A 19193-nucleotide genomic window follows, 5' to 3' on the forward strand; every position below is an offset into this window, starting at 1 on the left:
AAGGAAAAATAAATGAACATACACCTGGGTTGTATTTACAATGGTGTTTGTTCTTCACTGGTCGCCCTTTTCTTGTGGTAACAGGTCACAAATATTGCTGCTGTGATGGCACACTGTGGTGTTTCACCCGGTAGACATGGGAGTTTATGAAAATTTGGTTTGTTTTCAAATTCTTTGTGGATCTGTGTTATCTGAGGGAAATATGTGTCTCTAATATGTGTCTCTGACCACCCCTACACACGCATGGCTAGGCCTAACTCAACGTATGTTTAATTAAAAATATAAATATATATTCAACCTGAACTGAAAAGGCAAAGGATAATGTTGGTTGTACCCATAAAACCCCAACTACATAAAACAATAGAGCTCGAATTTGAGGCTTGCAGTATTTCATATTTCATTCGTTAACATTAATTAAGGTATCAGTACGCGCACTCCTTGGGGGTACATCCACATAGGATAAAGTAACCTAGTTGTTCTTTGATATTTTTTTTTATTTATTTAACCTTTATTTAACTATATACAGACATCACAGATATACAGACATTGCAGACGAGGGTTGTTGGTACACAAAGACTGAGATTTAAAAAATACAAAATAAAAAAACATTAATATATATATGCGAGCACCAGAATTACGTTCTCTTTAGAATTTGTTCGATAAATGTGTGTTGCAACAGCGCCCTCTGCCGCTCAAATAACCGAAGACAGTCCAAACATGCGTATGTCATTGCTACTTTTTTATTGGCTGCTTTCATTCACGTGATCAAAACATAATCATGGCGGTCTCCGCTGGAGTTCGGTCGAGCGTGGGGCTGACTTTGAGACTTTCGAGAGTTATACCAGATTGTAGCACATGTCCTTTCAACAGGTTGAATAGTTATTTGAATGGTATAGCTAGTTCGTCGAATGTTGATCGTTTTCGGACGTTGAACCGACACTTGCAGACATCCAAAGGTGAGTTGATCGGTTGCTAACTATCGCAGCTACACTTGGATTGTTATCTAACGTTAGCTAATTGTTCAGCTTCCATGAAACCAATTAATTTATATAAATTTAGTGCTAGACAGCTGCTAACAAGTTAGTTAGTTATGTCTACGAACATCGTAACTAGGTACAATTGGTAAGGATCTGCATTTCGATGCTTGAGGCGTCACTACAGACATCCTGGTTCGATTCCAGGCTGTATCACAACCGGCCTTGACTGGGAATTGGGAGTCCCATAGGGCTGCGAACAATTGGCCCCGGGTCGTCCGGTGTTGGCCGTCATTGTAAATAATCAGTTGTTTTTGTAACTTACTTGCCTAGCTAAATAAAGGTTACATAAAATCACACCCACATTGGCATCTGTTGCTAAGAATGTTTGATAAGTAGTTACACAAATCTCCAAAGCTGCAAATTCCCTGTAACTAAGTTGGTCTCAAAGTCAGACAATCCGTAAGAGGATATGGAACTGAACGTCAACGATGTCTTTATTTTTTTTGTGAAGGTCTGTACCAAAGTGAGGCGGGTGCAAGTGCAGAAGACCCCCAAGAAGATGTGTAAGTAACCATTTTGCCAGTGCATCATTTAGCTAATTGATTGTTAGCTATTTATGTATTTGCAATTTTCACTCCATTACAGTACATACATGGTCAGGTTAGTAACCCTAACCCTTATGCAGACAAACTCAAGGGGATATAGACATACTTTGTTACCAATTTTCCTTAATGTCAATTGAGGGCATCATGCATTTATCACTTGCATTGTCATTTGTGAACTGAGTTTTTAATATTGTTGTTTTTTTGGTCTGCTCTTAGGGTGAATGTGGTGTACATAGATAGATCAGGACAGAGGATTCCAGTGAAGGCTAAAGTGGGAGACAATGCAATGTACCTGGCCCATAGGCACAACATTGAACTGGAAGGTGAGTGCTAATAGGGTTTGTGATGACGTCCTGAGAGAATTCAGGTCAAAAGTTGGTGATTGATTTCTCCATTATTGTATTCATGAAAACTATTTATTTTATTTAACTAGGCAAGTCAAATTCTTATTTTACAATGATGGCCAAACCCGGACGGCGCTGGGCCAATTGTGCACTGCTCTATAGGATTCCCAATCACGGCCGGTTGTGATACAGCCTGGATTCAAACCAGGGTGTCTGTAGTGACGCCTCTATCACTGAGACGCACTGTCTTAGACCACTGCGCCCGGGAGCCACACTTACATCTGGTTTCTTTCTTCCTGTCCATGTGTGATTTTAAGGAGCTTGCGAGGCATCACTAGCTTGCTCAACGTGCCACGTGTATGTGAACAGAGACCATGTCGACAAGCTACCAGAGCCTGACGAAAGGTACGAGATTGTTTTATTATAAGATATGCCATAGTCTATGAGAGCTCATGTCATTGCACGTCTTATGGTTGTACATTGCCCCTGTCAAACGCATACTATGAAAAACAAAACTTTTTTCATTGTCAACAAGACTCTTATAATGCAATGCAAATCAATGGCTTCAATTTGATTCTTCTCATCCCAGAGAGGATGACATGCTGGACATGGCCCCAGCGCTACAGGAGAACTCCAGACTTGGCTGTCAGATCATCCTCACCCAGGAGCTGGAGGGCATAGAGCTTACCCTGCCTAAGGTCACCAGGAACTTCTACGTGGACGGCCATGTTCCCAAACCACACTGAGGACACTACACTCCACACTAGCACCCTACTTAGTGTGAAGCAATGTATTGGGCATGGATGCTTAAGTAGTATGGATGTTTACACTCCACACTAGCACCCTACTTAGTGTGAAGCAATGTATTGGGCATGGATGCTTAAGTAGTATGGATGTTTACACTCCACACTAGCACCCTACTTAGTGTGAAGCAACGTATTGGGCATGCATTCTAAGTAGTATGCTAGTATGGATGTTGGAACACGGCCCCTCAGGACTGAGTCATAAGAGAGAGAGAGAGAGTCGCTTGAAGGATCCCTCCCAAGTCAAGAATGCTCTTACATATCCACATGACTGTGTGACCGAAGACAAAAGCTATATACCAGTCACTGGCTGCATTTAGACAGCGCCCCTGATGGGATTGGTCAAAAGACCAATTAGTGGAAAAAATATCAGAATCGGGCTGCCTGTGTAAATGCAGCCTCTGAAATGTGTTGTATTTGGCTCACACTGAAAGTAATGCTGATTGTGGAAGAAGAGTTAGATGGTTTTCAGCATTCATGTATAAATATGTCATGTGTATAGAAGAGTTCTCAGGCCAAGATTGAGATGTCTATCAAACCGTTCAATGTCACAGACAGCTGTTTGTTTCATAGTAACCTGAGTCAGCATTTCAGAAAGGCCTGTTGTCATTGCTACGCAAATAAGTTTGTGTCCTTGAATAGAACATTCCATGTTACAACTCATTTACAAAGGTCAACATACACACATCTCAGGTGGAGCTTCCAAATAGTCTTGTCTCTACAATAACGGCACTCGCATACAGCTAATGAACAGGATGTTATGTATACATAGCTTTCACCATTATATCTACTTATGGCCAGTTTCTAGGAATTTTACTGTTGTGGGTGTGTGGTGACTAGTCAAGACCGTAACAAGCCCATCCACAACACTGAAAGCCCTTTCCCTACATCAAGCCTGTCAGGAATCATTAACCGTCTCTGATGTAGCACTTTTGCAGTGTGTTTTGTAAGCAGAGGGCAGCTTGAGATCGATTGGAATGGAAAGGGTTGAATCTGTTAGATAACTAATGATGCCAAGGAGATACTTGGGCTGCATTCACACAGGCAGCCTCATTTTGATATTTTTTTTCCAATCACAGATCTTTGCACATCAAAGCTGATCTGATTGGTCAAAATGCAGCCTAAACCATTTTAAACTGACATGCATTTTGTCCAATTCCCAAGTCATTTCTGTTTCTGTCCATCCATACCCAGTAATGATTTGCCTTGTCAATTCACCGTTAGTCTCATAACTGTCCATCAAAAAACACCTGTATCCAGTATTAGTTGGCTCCTTTACGAACCTGGAATGCTTTCACTTGTACTGTAATGAATGTGTCTGTCATACGCACAAAACGTGTAGGTAGGTGTATTATGTATATATGGTATATCTCAAATTTGCAAGTCTATTTTAGATTTGTGCAATAAAAATACCAAAAGTTTGTACTAGTCTGTCTTAAGCCCTATGCTTTTTAAAAACCACAATGAAGGCAATTGAACACCACAAGTGCAGTATTCAACACCAGTCCTTGAGAGCAGTTTAAATCCTCAAAACCCAGGAAATGGAAACCAATTGCATAATCGACCAATTAGCAATATCATACAAGGGTCAAGAAAACCACCTCAGGTCCTTTGAGGACTGACTTTGAATACCACTGCTAAAATGGCTGCGTTTAGGCAGCCCAATTCAGATAATTGGTCTTTTGACCCATCACAAATCTTTTCCCGAGCTGATCTGATGGGTCAAAACACCAATTAGCGAAAAATGGTCATAATTGAGCTGCCTTTCTAAACAGCCAATGTGTCACTGCTAAATACTGATACATTGTATTTGTTTTGTGTGGGAGATCATTTTAAATGGTTCAAGATAAAGCATCGCAAGTCAAACTCAACAGTAGACCTACAATTTATACCAAGAACCTCACTTCACGTGTTTTGTAATGGATGACTATTCGTACAAAACATTAGTAGCCTATTTACCTGTATGTAAAAACGTTTTATATACAGAAGAAACCGAGGCGCCACAAGGCCGACAATTCGGGAAAATCCAGAACGCAAATCACTCAACCCACACTTTTATGTGTTTATGCAGGCCAATCAACTTCAATCACAGACATCTGTGGCATCCTGTAGGCCCAACAACAAATGCATTGCGGCGACGTGACTATCAATTTCCTGAAGCTCGTGATCAAATTGGGGGAAATAACTTGTCATCTCTCTCAAGACAGATTCAGTGAGAAAACCAAGGGTGATTCTGCATGTTGGCCCTGATCGCCTTGGTAAGAGACAACCGTGATCACCAACGTGATCAGGGCATTACATAATCAAACGATTGAACTCGATAGTTTCAATAACTATTTAATCCGATCGATCACAGGGATCTCATAATTCGATTTTTAACATTTAAATACTTGATATTTTCTAAGGTAGGATGTGGAGATATTGTGTGGCAGAAAAGTTCGTATTCAAACGCACGGCCTCAGTGTGCCCTCAGACTGAGCAGTGAGCTCGAGCAAGATGTCTCATCCTTATTCAGGACGTTAATCAAATAGTAGAATGCAGATGATTACGTTTTGAGGAGAAATTCATACAATTTGACAAAGTAAGTGTGTATCAATGGGCTATATCGTGTTAGTTAGAATGTCATTGTAGGCTTACTCATTATTTGCTAAAGGTTTGTTGGGCCATTAATTCTAAGCTCTGCTCACGAAGCTAATTTGATTTGACAGCTAATTCAGACTGTTCTAGAAGTTAAGAGTAGTAGGGTACTAATAGGCTACTTTACAATATTTTTGGATTGAATTATTATAGTATAATGAAATCAACTCATGTGTAATAATTTATTGTAATTTGTAAGTATTTTGTTTTTATTTAGGAAGTGTGTGTATACCGGTAAAAATATTTAAACACCTAGTCATTCAAGTGTTCTTTATTTTTTACTATTTTCTACATTGTAGAATAAAGTGAAGACATCAAAACTAGGAAATGACACATTGAATCATGTAGTAACCCAAAAAGTCCTAAACAAATCAAAATATTTTTGAAATTCTTCAAATAGCCACCCTTTGCCTTGATGACAGCTTTGCACTCTTGGCCTTCTCTCAACCGGCTTCATGAGGAATGCTTTTCCAACAGTCTTGAAGGAGTTCCCACATATGTTGAGCACTTGTTGGCTGCTTTTCCTTCACTCTGCAGTCCGACTCATCCCAAAACGTCTCAATTTGGTTGAGGTCGGGTGACGCAGAACTCCATCACTCTACTTCTTGGTTAAATAGCCCTTAAACACCCTGGAGGTGGGTGTCGTTGTCCTGTTGAAAAACAAACAATAGACCCCCTAAGTGCAAACCAGATGGGATGGTGTATCACTGCAGAATGCTGTGGTAGCCATGCTGGTTAAGTGTGCCGTGAATTCTGAATAAATCACAGACAGTGTCACCAGCATAGCACCTATTTCTCCATGCTTCACGTTGGGAACCACACAAGCGGAGATCATCCTGTTAACCTAGTCTATGTCACAAAGACACGGCATTTGGAACCAAAAAACTAAAATTTGGAATCATCAGCCCTAAGGACAGATTTCCACCGGTCTAATGTCAATTGCTCGTGTTTCTTGGCCCAAGCAAGTCTTCTTATTATTGTTGGCCTTTAGTAGTGGTTTCTTTGCAGCAATTCAACCATGAAGGCCTGATTTTCACAGCCTCCTCTGAACAGTTGATGTTGAGATGTGTCTGTTACTTGAACACTGTGAAGCATTTATTTGGGCTGCAATCTGAGGTGCAGTTAACTCTAATGAACTTGTCCTCTGCAGCAGAGGTAACTCTGGGTCTTCCTTTCCTGTGGCGGTCCTCATGAGAGACAGTTAACTCTAATGAACTTGTCCTCTGCAGCAGAGGTAACTCTGGGTCTTCCTTTCCTGTGGCGGTCCTCATGAGAGACAGTTAACTCTAATGAACTTGTCCTCTGCAGCAGAGGTAACTCTGGGTCTTCCTTTCCTGTAGCGGTCCTCATGAGAGACAGTTAACTCTAATGAACTTGTCCTCTGCAGCAGAGGTAACTCTGGGTCTTCCTTTCCTGTGGCGGTCCTCATGAGAGACAGTTAACTCTAATGAACTTGTCCTCTGCAGCAGAGGTAACTCTGGGTCTTCCTTTCCTGTGGCGGTCCTCATGAGAGACAGTTAACTCTAATGAACTTGTCCTCTGCAGCAGAGGTAACTCTGGGTCTTCCTTTCATGTGGCGGTCCTCATGAGAGACAGTTAACTCTAATGAACTTGTCCTCTGCAGCAGAGGTAACTCTGGGTCTTCCTTTCATGTGGCGGTCCTCATGAGAGCCAGTTTCATTATAATGCTTGATGGTTTTTGTGACTGCACTTGAAGAAACTTTCAAAGTTCTTGAACATTTCCATATTGGCCTTCATGTCTTCAAGTAATGATGGACTGTCGTTCCTCTTTGCTTATTTGAGCTGTTTTTCCATAAATGGACTTGTTTTTTTTCCAAATAGTGCAAGCTTCTGTATACCAACCCTACCTTGTCACAACACAACTGATTGGCTCAAAAGCATTAAGAACAAACTTTTTAAGGCACACCTCTTAATTGAAATGCATTCCAGGTGACTACATCGTGAAGCTGGTTGAGAGACTGCCAATAGTGTGCAAAGCTGTCATCAAGGCAAAGGGTGGCTATTTGAAGAATCTCAAATATAAAATATATTTTGATATGTTTAACCCTTTTTTGGTTACTACATGATTCCATATGTGTTATTTCATAGTTTTGATGTCTTCACTATTATTCTACGATGTAGAAAATATTAAAAATCAAGAAAAATTCTTGAATGAGTAGGTGTGTCCAAACTTTTGACTGGTACTGTATTCAGCTGATCCACTTTCCAATTGTTTTCTTTCCACAATATGGGCACATCAACATGAGCACAGGAGCCATTTACAGACCAGGCAGCCAAGGGACCATGGAAGATCCGGACACCCAGGAGGGCCTGCAGGTGTGTGTGCTGTGCTTGAGGTGGGTCAATATTATCTCAGTGTGTGGTTGAGTCTTCTTTTATTTTTCTTCAGGTGACCCAGTCCACTATCCTCTACCTCATCCAAGAAGCCTCCAAGCTAGCAACTCCCACCCCTGACCACAACCGCTCCATAGACTCAAAGCCTAAGACTTTACCTGTATCAAATGAAAGGTCTAAAAAGAATCATCATAGACCTTCTAGACCTTCTCCTCCTCAGCACAATTCCTCTCTCATGAGCCTTCATAACCAGCCAAAAGATGACTTAGAACAATCTAGGAGACATACAAACTCAGTCCTGCCCAGCCGTCATAGTAGCAGCAGTCCGTGGGAGTTGATGAGCCTGATCAACATGCAGTGTGAGAGACTCCTCCAATCAGATGACCAAGAGGGAACCTCATCTAGGGCTCAGTTGGTTCTTATTGACTCTGACAATCATCCTCCTGAAGGTGTGGGGTACAGTAAGAACACTGTCCCTGTCTGCCCCACTCTAGTCAGTACCAGAGGGGATTCTCCCCATCCGCATGTCGGGTCCAGGGGAGAGATGGGGGAGTTGGGTGGAGGTGGTTATTGCTCACCCACATGTCCAGGTACCAGTTCTCAGACCTCACCGGATGTCAATGGCAGCTACAAAACTAAACCTGGTGTGGGAGCTTCAGACTCTGACGTTGTAACGAACAAAGAAACAGGAGCCACATTTTGTCTTAACGGTGATGGATTGTCTGTGAGTGAAGAAAGCAGAAAGGTCCCCTGTGCCTTAGTCCAAGACGACAACACAGTGAAGGAGGTCCGTCCTGAGGCAAAAGATGGGCTGTCAGTTAAACATCCGTCTGTGTCATATATAAACCTGTTTGAGCAAACGCTTGTCCACAAAGTAGCTACAATTAAGGATGCAGCAAGTCTGTCGTCTCCCTCCGTAGACCCCATGACATGCTTACATCCAGGCCCAGAAGAGCTGAACCTTAACATGACCCTGGACTTCAACTCAAACATATGTTTTACCTTTGACCCCAAGGAAGACATGCCACCAGCCCTGAACTCCCCTTATAATACTATGTTGCTCATATTGAACAGTGAAGCAGGGTCTGTGATTGTGAACGCAAAATCAGCACAAGATGGCAGTTTTGCAGGCGTCAAAGCAGAGCTCAACGAAAGCTCCATGGAAGAGGACACAGACACAGTACAAGATACCAGTATTATTACAGACTCTCCGTTGGACCTCACCCAAAGGTGCAAGGACTTGGAGGACGACATGGACACTATCCCCGCAGCCCCCCAGTCTCCCTCTCCGTCTGACCCCATGTGTAGGTCCACCAAGGCCCCCAGGAAGCAGCTCCGTCCCAGCCGGAGTGTGGATGTTGGAGACCCAGACTTCCAGGGAGTGACGTTCCGGATGCAGACGGAGCTGGACGACAGCAGGGAGCAGTGTCGCCTTCTCATCACCTCCAAGAAGTACAGGTATGGTTGATGTCAGAGTGCTTTGCTCTTTCTCCCCATAACTCAAAAACGTATATTATATTATTTAGCGCTGCCGTAATAAACCGTATTATATGAAATTAAATTTGTATGTCACAAATTTCCTTATGCGGTATATTCTTGTAAAATATCTCACAATGTTCTCTACAAACTTGTGTGTGTGTCCTAGTGAAGAGCTCTCTAGTGGTCCGACCAGGAGGTCACTGAGAGCAGGCAGGTCCCGTTCATCCCAGAGTTCCATCAGGACCAGCAGCTCTGAAGAGAGCGACCCCTCCTCCAGTGACTACCAATCTCTATCACTCTTCACCAGGAGGGGGCGCCACTACTGCACAAAACAATACCAGCACCGTAGAAATAGGCAGAACACTACACTCTTAGAAAAAAGGGTTCATGAGAGGTTAATTGCAGGGACTGGGTGTTTTGTGTAGAACGATCTCTACTCCAGTAATCCAGGAGGGGGTACCATTACGACACAAATCCAAACACTTTAACTAGAACCATAGACAGGTGGAATACATTTGATGAGGGGGAGTTTTAATGGAGGTATTTTGGGAAACGGCTGTGTAAACATCCTAAGACTTTAATGAGTAACGTAGTGTACAGTGTTGAGGGCAGGGTTGCGAGATCAGGTTGTGCTTTGGCACTCCCACTCACCGTGCACCTAGAAAGAAAACCGAATGAGAGAGAAGCCGCATACTGAGTCATGGAAACATGTCATTTCATTATTCTACAACATATATTTAGGAGGATTAGGGCACAAGGCCTGTTTGTTTGTTTGTACTGATAGCCACTCCTTTCTCCTCCCCATCAGAGAATAAGATCTGTGCCTCTTGCTGCACCATGAAGACTCCTCTGTGGCGAGATGCTGAGGACGGTACCCCGCTGTGTAACGCCTGTGGAATAAGGTGAGTTGCGTTAAATACAGTGCATTATCAAGCACATCGTCACGGCCCAGAGTTTCTCCTGGTCAGGTCACGTGGCCATGAACTCTGACCCTGTGGTTATAGTAAATGGTGACAGTGACATAGATGGTTTGATTACCACAATATTGCATAACCCTGTATGTGAGCAGAATTAGAACTTGAAGGACACGTAAGGCCATCAATCACTGTGACCTACAGTTGAAGTCGGATGTTTACTATAACTTAGGTTGGAGTCATTAAAACGTGTTTTTCAACCACCCCACAAATGTCTTGTTAACAAACTAAAGATTTGGCAAGTATGTTAGGACATCTACTTTGTGCATGACACAAGTAGTTTTTCCAACAATTGTTTACAGATTATTTCATTTATCATTCACTGTATCACAATTCCAGTTGGTCAGAAGTTTACATACACTAAATTGACTGCCTTTAAACAGATTGGAAAATTCCAGAAAATGACGTCATGTTTTTAGAAGCTTCTGATAGGTTAATTGGCATAATTTGAGTCAATTGGAGGTGTACCTGTGGATGTATTTCAAAGGCCTACCTTCAAACTCAGTGCCTCTTTGCTTGACATCATGGGAAAATCAAAAGAAATCAGGTCTACACAAAAAGTGTAGACCTCCACAAATCTGGTTCACCCTTGGGAGCAATTTCCAAACGCCTGAAGGTACCACGTTCATCTGTACAAACAACAGTACGCAAATCTAAACATCATGGGACCACACAGCCGTCATACTGCTCAGGAAGGAGACTCGTTCTGTCTCCTAGAAATGAATGTACTTTGGTGCGAAAAGTGAAAATCAATCCCAGAACAACAGCAAAGGACCCTGTGAAGATGCTGGAAGAAACAGGTACAAAATTATCTATATCCACAGTAAAACAAATCCTATATCGGCATAACCTGAAAGGATGCTCAGCAAGGAAGAAGCCACTGCTCCAAAACCGCCATTAAAAAAGCCAGACTACAGTTTGCAACTGCACATGGGGACAAAGATTGTACTTTTTGGAGAAATGTCCTCTGGTCTGATGAAACAAAAATGGAACTGTTTGGCCATAATGACCATCGTTATGTTTGGAGGAAAAAGGGGGAGGCTTGCAAGCCGAAGAACACCATCCCATCTGTGAAGCACGGAGTTGGCAGCATCATGTTGTGGAGGTGCTTTGCTGCAGGAGGGACTGGTGCACTTCACAAAATAGATAGCTCCATGAGGAAGGGAAATTATTTGGATATATAGAAGCAACATCTCAAGACATCAAGTCAGGAAGTTAAAGCTTGGTCGCAAATGGGTCTTCCAAATGGACATTGACCCCAAGCATACTTCCAAATTTGTGGCAAAATGGCTTAAGGACAACAAAGTCAAGGTATTGGAGTGGCTAGATCAAAACCCTGACCTCAATCCTATAGAAAATTTGTGGGCGGAACTGAAAAAGTGTGTGCAAGCAAGGAGGCCTACAAACCTGACTCAGTTACACCAGCTCTGTCAGGAGGAATGGGCCAAAATTCACCCATCTTACTGTGGGAAGCTTGTGGAAGGCTACCCAACACGTTTGACCCAAGTTAAACCATTTAAAGGCAATGCTACCAAATACTAATTGAGTGTATGTAAACTTCTGACCCACTGGGAATGTGATGAAAGAAATAAAATCTGAAATCATTCTCTCTTCTATTATTCCGACATTTCACATTCTTAAAATAAAGTGGTGATCCTAACTGACCTAAGACAGGGAATTTTTACTAGGATTAAATGCAAGGAATTGTGAAACTGAGTTTTTAATTTTTTTTGGCTAAGGTATAGGTAAACTTCTGACCTCTAATGTATATCCCCTGTTATTCTCCTCCATGTCTACTTACTCCTCAGGTATAAGAAGTACAAGGTACGCTGTCTGCAGTGTTGGCACATCCCTAGGAAGGAGGGCAACTCCAACTCGCGCTGCTTCAAATGTGGAAACTTATCACGGCTGGCTACGTCCCAACGCAAGCACTATGCCTTGTAGGGGAAGGGAACACACTTAAGCCTTGGCATGAGGTCCTAGACACTGATACCACAGACAGTCCCCCTCCAGGTACATGGTAATTGGCCACACCTCCTGACTTTGACTCTTGGAGTTATTTGATCATTTATTACATCACATACTGTCATAGTGTGTCACGGTGTTGGCTGAGCCATGGTGAGTCACAGTCTGACGGGTCTGGCTGCTTTTAGCACTGTAGCATGCGCTTGTCACTTTAGGAAGAAAGAGTTCAAATGAAGAACAGTCTCCTGCTTGGAGGCTGTGTCTGACAATAGACTGTCTGTCTGAAATGACCCTGACACAAGTAGTGCACTATACAGGGAATTGGGAGTCTCTGGCCAAAGGTAGTGCACTTTTGGCCAAAGACAGTGCCCTGCTTTACTGGGAATAGGTAGCCATTTTGGACTGTTTACTCCCCTTGTTTACTAGGCTTGACCTTGGTGCTATCCAGTTTGTATGTTACATTAAGTTCAATTAATTTGAGTGATATATTATCTGTTCTTGTTTAGTTTGTAATTGTTTTTTAAAATTTGTTTTTCTATTTGGTTGTTTCTGGACTGCCCTTAGCATTAACTGGCTGGATTAGAGATGAAGCAATTCCTTATCTTGACTGTTTCCTGTAAACAAATAAAAAATAAACGTTTGTGTTAGTGTGTACTACACTTTTGGGTTTGGTGTGCATAAAATTCATGTTAACATATCTTATTCGGTTTGTTTTCATTTCATCTCTCAACCCTCTGAATGTGTGTGCCTACGACTTGGTCTAGAATGAGGAATATGAATTGATGCGGAACCATATTCAAACTGATTTGTGAGAATTGCTCCAGGGATGTTTCTATGCTTAAATTAAATGCAATTAGTGGGACTTTAAAATGTATCAAAATAAGAAAGATGACAGTTTAATATCAGACACTGCTGCAGCAGGATTGAATACATGACCTGGCCTGTGCAGTATTTTGTGCCTGTAGTGAAACGGCTCTTTTCTTTTGCCGATGTCTTTTTCAAATCAGAAAAGTGCCAAATCCATTCTGAAATAATAACTACACAGTATTAGCCATGTGCTTGGCCACCCACTTGCGTTATCTGCTGGAAATATTGGAATTCTCATGAAGTATTTAGTATAGACCAGTTTTAAATTAAAATATGTCTACTGCTAGCTTGTCTTTCACATAAGTGGCCTAACCTAATAACATTTAGTTAAATCATATATTATTCGTTATAGCTGGCCATGGAAAGAATGGCTAATACATGATGAATTTTAATTGATTGTACAATATCGAGCTAGCTAGTGTCTTTAACACCCTTACAATGTTTATGCATTACTGCAAAGAGACCACACGTAAAAGCGCAGCAGGTGTGCGTGTGCTCTGGCACCGAAATCATTTTGTCCTAGCTCTCTAGTTCAGTGCTTCTTCATTAATTTCTCCTTTCAGAAAACAATACATTTTTAACCATATTTGACTTAAGTGAAATAAAAGCCATCATAAAAGGATGCTCTGGATCGAGAACTGGGTAGGATAGGCATTTGTTGTGGGAGACCGATTATATTCAAATAAAAGGCTGTAGGTATTCAATGGTTTTACAAATGGGAAAACGGGATATATTCTTGAGTCCTGTTATCTGTTAAACGTGTCGAAGAAAACTGACAATAGTTCACCCATCAAATGATTACAATCAGGCTTCTGATTTGAGTACAAAGTGAATTTGTATCGAGTGTATGACAACAAGCCCCAAAGACTGTTCTAATGTGCCATTGTGTGTTGGACATAAAGTTGTCTAATGGCCTATGCTTTATTCCATACGTTAGTTCTCCCCATGATCAAAAACACGTTTGTAGGCCTAATGATTGTTGTGACTGCTTGTGATGGATGTTTACGTTAGTAAGTCTTTGTCGTAATTATTTTCAGGACTGAAGAGGAAGAGCAGCAGGAGGAGGGGGGTGAAAAGTATTTTGGGGCAGCTGGGTTTTCTTTTTTTTGTTGTTAATGAAAAGCAAAAAGGCAGGAGGCAGGCCCGTCGCGTGTGTCGGCTCTGGCTGGTGTCCGACCCGAGGCTCATCATCTCGCCTGTTGGCGCATGCAGGTGGCACCGGACCCGCGAGAGGATTATGACCCTGGAAGGAGAGCTCGAACTCATGGAGAGGGCAGATGCCGACGTGGATGGAAAAGGGAACAAAGCTACACGGAACCAGGGGTATGTATCTTTAACCAAAGAAGACGGGGCCGATTTGGAGCAGCAAAGCGCTGCGTCCTTGTCTCCAAAACAGCCAGCGAAGGATACGGAGGATGAGGGTGACTTTACGCCGAACTGCACAGAGAGAATCGCTGCCTCGGTGAAACCTCCGTACTCCTACATCGCTCTTATCACCATGGCAATCCTCCAGAGCCCGAAGAAAAGACTGACTCTCTCGGAGATATGTGACTTCATCAGCCAGCGCTTCACGTATTACGGGGAGAAGTTCCCCGCGTGGCAGAACTCCATTCGTCACAACTTGTCCCTCAACGACTGCTTCGTCAAAATGCCCCGGGAGCCCGGTAACCCCGGGAAGGGGAACTACTGGACGTTAGACCCTATGTCGTCTCATATGTTCGAGAACGGGAGCTTCCTACGGCGGAGGAAACGTTTCAAACGGCAGAATTACCGATTTGGGATGATGGACACCCGGTGCCCGCTCGAGCGCAGCAGCGTGCTCCCTGGATTTTCCTTCTACGGGACAAACGGAATAGGGCCGTGTCATTTTCAGGTACCCGGTTTGGAATTGTACCATCACTTGGGCATCGAACATCATTCTGTTTCTAACCAAAGCATCCCACCAGTGAGCAGCATCTTGCCCGCGCTCTCCTCACTTTTATCAAGGAATTCGAACGTTGTCCAAAATACATTTCTTCCACATCCGTCTCTTAGCTTTGAGAATTTCGAAACGACGCGCCGCTCAGCCTCCACAGTGGCCCAAGCTTTGGTCCCCGGATCTTCATTTCTGTCCCCGGCCTCGCTCCATTCAATGGGCGCTCCGCATCTCTGGAGCTTTCATCCCGAGTACCACAAACTACGCTCTCTCCCCAACTCCAGCCGTATAGCAAATGAACTCTTGCAGCAACTTGGTGACAAATAGCTTAATCAATAGTGTTTTCTGTATTGACGAGGATTCATTAGGGAAAACCACCTTTCATAGATTTGTATTTATTCAATTAAACAAATGCTTCAAATGAAAAAAATATATGTTTTGAAGATGTGTCAATTGAGTCAACATTTTTAACAATGTTAGTGGCCAACCCAAAAAATATGTTTTGCAATATAAATGTTTGAGGCCTATATTTTGTGTAAATAAGCACTTTATAATTAAATGTTTTCATTTAATTTATAACGACATTTGGCAACATCATTAATTGTAATGTTGAAAACAACACTGATTTTTTTTTAAATCAAATTGAACATGTCAGATTTATTATACAACTTCTCTTGATTCACTAACGCAGAACCTCTCCGAATTAGCCTAATCTCCCAAATGTGCCAATCTTGCCAGTGGCAAATGTAATCTCTATACTTTGACAATGTTATATTTTGCCTTATTTATCTTTAAGGCGAAGTGTGTTTTCCTACACGGTGGAATCAAAAACACACAACATATTTGGAGCGCAAACAATGTGGAGCCCTGAAACATAAAACCACAAGTTTTCAATAGCCTTTTATTTTGAAAGGTGCCTGGTCTTATTTTTGTTAAAGTTGACAATATTTTGTTTGATTGACTGGCGTTATAATTTTACAAATTATAATTTGAAAATGTTTCATTCAGTAGCTTAATTTCTGCTACATTTGGACATGCCTGCCTGGCAGAAAACATGAGCTTCACCTGCTTGGGTACGCGAGTGGAAACCGTTTAAATGTGACGACATCATTGAGTTTATTTTTATTTTACTCTTCGTGTCAACGTGTGATTGATTTCCAAAAAAAATGTAAATTTGTTTTAAATGTGTAATGTATATGCGAGATCTCACAGTGCACACACACATCTGCCCATTCTTCATCTCTCGCTCGAGTTTCTCTGTATGCGTGTGTGTGTGAATCGGTGCGTGTCCTGCACCCCTACATGTGTTAGAAGGCATTCCACAGTCAAAACGAACGCCTTGGTATTATAAAGGCCTACAGTTCCAAATCCGGCACGCTAAATAAGTTATGAAACATCTGCTTGTTCTGTGATGTTGCTACACGATTAATCAGACGCATCTAGAGAGATCCAGCCTACATTAAACATCACATTGTTATATTGAGTGTAATGTGCAGTTGTTTACTTCAATGTAGCCTATATTTGTCTGTGTCTATAGATTATGTGTGCTGTCTTGGACTTGGGCTATAGTGTTTACCATATGCCTGCCTCTCCGTTTCAGAAAGACCCATGTCAGCATTACTACACAGCTTTAACACACTCATATTACTCACTTTAGTTGAAACCATCAGTGGATACAGCATAGGGATACTATTAATACATACATTTGTGGATGGGAGTCATTATTGAGTTTTGGGGATGGATGGACATGTGTTTTGGAGCATTTGATCTCCTGCTATAAATCCTAGTGTTATTGGATTGCTGAGCGTCGGAACACAAAACCTCTCCACTTTCCACCGTTGGTCATCTCTTTGAGCAGTTTGTTTTTCCTGGCTTTTAATCAATTATACCTTTTTCTCCTTCCCCCGTTCCCTTGCCTCTGTTTAACTGTTCTCTCTGTGTGTGTGTGTGTGTGTGTGCGCGCGGCACCCGTGCGCCCCATTAAAACTCAACTCTGCACTGTGTTTTAAAGGCCCGTGTGCGAGCATGGCGGGCGATATGAAGGAGTGTGTATTTGGAAAAGGGGACCCCCCTCGTGGCAGCAGATGACAGTGACATATAGCAGGAGTGCCACCCAGAAGGCCTATGAGCTCACACTTCAGCCATGCATCCACAGAGAATGAGAGAGATGAAGGGAGGAAGGGATAGATGGAGAGAGAGAGAGAGAGAGAGAGAGAGAGAGAGAAAGTGTGTGCACGTGCACAAGTGTTTGTGTGGAGCTTCTGAGTTTCAGGAGAACAAGGATACAGATGATGGTGCCAGAAAGGAGTTTAGTAGAGGACAGGGACTCAAGTGAAGGAGAAAGAGATGTGTTTGAAAAGGGGAACATCTGAAGAGTAACAGAGAGAAAGAGAGTTTAACAATGGTGATGGTGGTGACAAAGAGTGGCTTTGATTTTACAGTCCGGTATTTACCCGGTTACTGAGAAATGACATCATAATTACCTATAATTACATTTGGATCTTTGTGTTTTACTGAAACAACCACTCCTATGTGCCGTTAAGTACCAGGTAGTTTAGAACTCTTTGAAGTAAGCGCAACAATTCCATTCTTACCACAGAAGTGTAAATAGGGACTGTCAAGTAAAATCCTTCCATCCTATTCTGAAGAAATAACTTTAACCGCAATGTTCTTACCCCAGGACCTGTATTCAAAAAGCATCTCAGAATAGAAGTGCTGATCTAGGATCAGGTCCCCCTTGTCCATATAATCTTATTCATTATGATATAAAAGGCGTGTTGCCACGGCAAAACTGATCCTACATCAGCACTCAGAAACATTTTATGAATATGGTCCCAGATTCTTTTCTATTACTTTTAGAGATGTGATGCACCGAATGTTTCCAATTATCTAATAGCTAGAAATAGGACCACAACAAAAGCAGGAAAAAATAAAAGTCCAAATAGCCCTATTTTCTCTGCTATGTTTAGCCTCGCTACGTGATGTCAGAGAAGACAGCCAGATGTCATGACTTCACCCTCACTCACCCCTTAACCGATCCAACACATATCAATCTGTGTGTGTGTGTGCGCACGCACGTGCACGTACACATCTGTACCACACATCAGTCACAAACCCCAGTTTCCAGGTCAACAAACAGCACCAGCCATTTACTTCTTAGAGGAAAGACAGATTGACAGAACTGTAGGAAAGAAAAATGTAGGAAAAAACCCCAGATACTACCCAGGTCTAGTGTGATTTGTAGATGGAGGGGTATTTAGTTCGGATTAGCCTCTGATAGAAAAAACTGTTGACTTGGTGTTAGAAACACACACACAACTATGCTGCTCTCCTTGTGCCACCTTGGTGTACGAGGCAGGGTGGACTGGTGTGTATGTGTGTGTTGTGTGTCTGCTTCTCTTTCCTACTGCTCCTCACTTCCTTCTTCTCTCTTCTCTCCTTGTCTCCTGCTTGTCTTTCTATCCAAACTCTCACCTTCTTGTCTTTGCTCAGCCCCCTCTTTCTTTCTTTCTTTCTCTCTTTCTTTCTTTCTTTCTTTCTTTCTTTCTTTCTTTCTTTCTTTCTTTCTTTCTTTCTTTCTTTCTTTCTTTCTTTCTTTCTTTCTTTCTTTCTTTCTTTCTTCTCTCTCTCTCTCTCTCTCTCTCTCTCTCTCTCTCTCCTCTGCCAGTCTGCCCTCCTGCTGTAGTTCATATCTGTATTCTAGGTCTATGCCACCCAGCCGTCTGTGTAGTGAATGTGCTGTTCCTTCAGCCCAGTGCTAGGTAGCTCACTGTGTTGGTGGTCCCTGGTGTAAGCTGCATCCTCCTCCTCTCCTGTTCCTTTTTTTTTATATAGCAAACACAAAATGGTTCCTAATTCTCTGCTGCTGAAGGGTTGTTATTTGTGGCTTTTGGCTGGGGCAGCAGAGCCAGGCTTTTAATTAGAACAAGCTGCTGGATCTCCAGTTGTCTTTTCTTCCTTCGTGGCCTGAAGGACTCTCGCTCCAGATCTGGAATAGTACAGAACAATTCATTAGGTTCTCAGACACTAAGGGTGGTTGTGATCTGCCTGGGTGGAACCTGTTGATGTATGAGATTGAGTCCACACTTTATTTGGATCGTCCAGATGGTCCCTCTGTCGATGCTCTAGAGGTTGTCTTACTATCAACAAACTATCCGTTGATAAGCAACTGCTTGCTAAGGTTAGGTTTAGAATAAGGATTAGGGTTAAGTTTAGGGTTAGGATAAGGGTTAAGGTTAGAGCTAGGCTTAGGGTTAGTAGATAGATAGTCTA

General features: G+C 42.3%; 3 protein-coding genes across 10 annotated transcripts; all 3 read left to right on the top strand.

The window, feature by feature from the left end:
* The first annotated feature begins 771 nt into the window (after positions 1-771).
* Positions 772-4157, top strand: LOC110493435 (ferredoxin-2, mitochondrial). Of its 2 annotated transcripts, XM_021567702.2 has the most exons (6): positions 772-956; positions 1489-1540; positions 1799-1905; positions 2244-2331; positions 2516-2716; positions 2790-4157. In XM_021567702.2, the coding sequence occupies exons 1-5, from the start codon at positions 779-781 to the stop codon at positions 2670-2672; spliced, it is 582 nt and encodes a 193-aa protein (XP_021423377.1). In that variant the 5' UTR covers positions 772-778; the 3' UTR covers positions 2673-2716; positions 2790-4157. The 2 variants fall into 2 exon arrangements, with proteins under 2 accessions (XP_021423377.1, XP_021423376.1); XM_021567701.2 differs by having other exon boundaries at positions 2516-4157.
* A 613-nt stretch (positions 4158-4770) lies between these two features.
* LOC110493434 lies at positions 4771-12841 on the top strand. Of its 7 annotated transcripts, none has more exons than XM_036940245.1 (7): positions 4771-4987; positions 5135-5310; positions 7619-7703; positions 7777-9179; positions 9367-9476; positions 10009-10102; positions 11983-12841. In XM_036940245.1, the coding sequence occupies exons 3-7, from the start codon at positions 7629-7631 to the stop codon at positions 12116-12118; spliced, it is 1818 nt and encodes a 605-aa protein (XP_036796140.1). In that variant the 5' UTR covers positions 4771-4987; positions 5135-5310; positions 7619-7628; the 3' UTR covers positions 12119-12841. The 7 variants fall into 7 exon arrangements, with proteins under 7 accessions (XP_036796140.1, XP_036796142.1, XP_036796143.1 ...); XM_036940247.1 differs by having other exon boundaries at positions 5139-5310; XM_036940250.1 differs by having other exon boundaries at positions 4772-4987; positions 7639-7703.
* A 1206-nt stretch (positions 12842-14047) lies between these two features.
* LOC110493433 (forkhead box protein D1) lies at positions 14048-16400 on the top strand. The gene has a single exon (XM_036940253.1). The coding sequence runs from the start codon at positions 14244-14246 to the stop codon at positions 15246-15248; it is 1005 nt and encodes a 334-aa protein (XP_036796148.1). The 5' UTR covers positions 14048-14243; the 3' UTR covers positions 15249-16400.
* Positions 16401-19193: the final 2793 nt, after the last annotated feature.

This window comes from Oncorhynchus mykiss, chromosome 13 (assembly GCF_013265735.2).
Source record: "Oncorhynchus mykiss isolate Arlee chromosome 13, USDA_OmykA_1.1, whole genome shotgun sequence".
NCBI classification, from domain to species: Eukaryota; Metazoa; Chordata; class Actinopteri; order Salmoniformes; family Salmonidae; genus Oncorhynchus; species Oncorhynchus mykiss.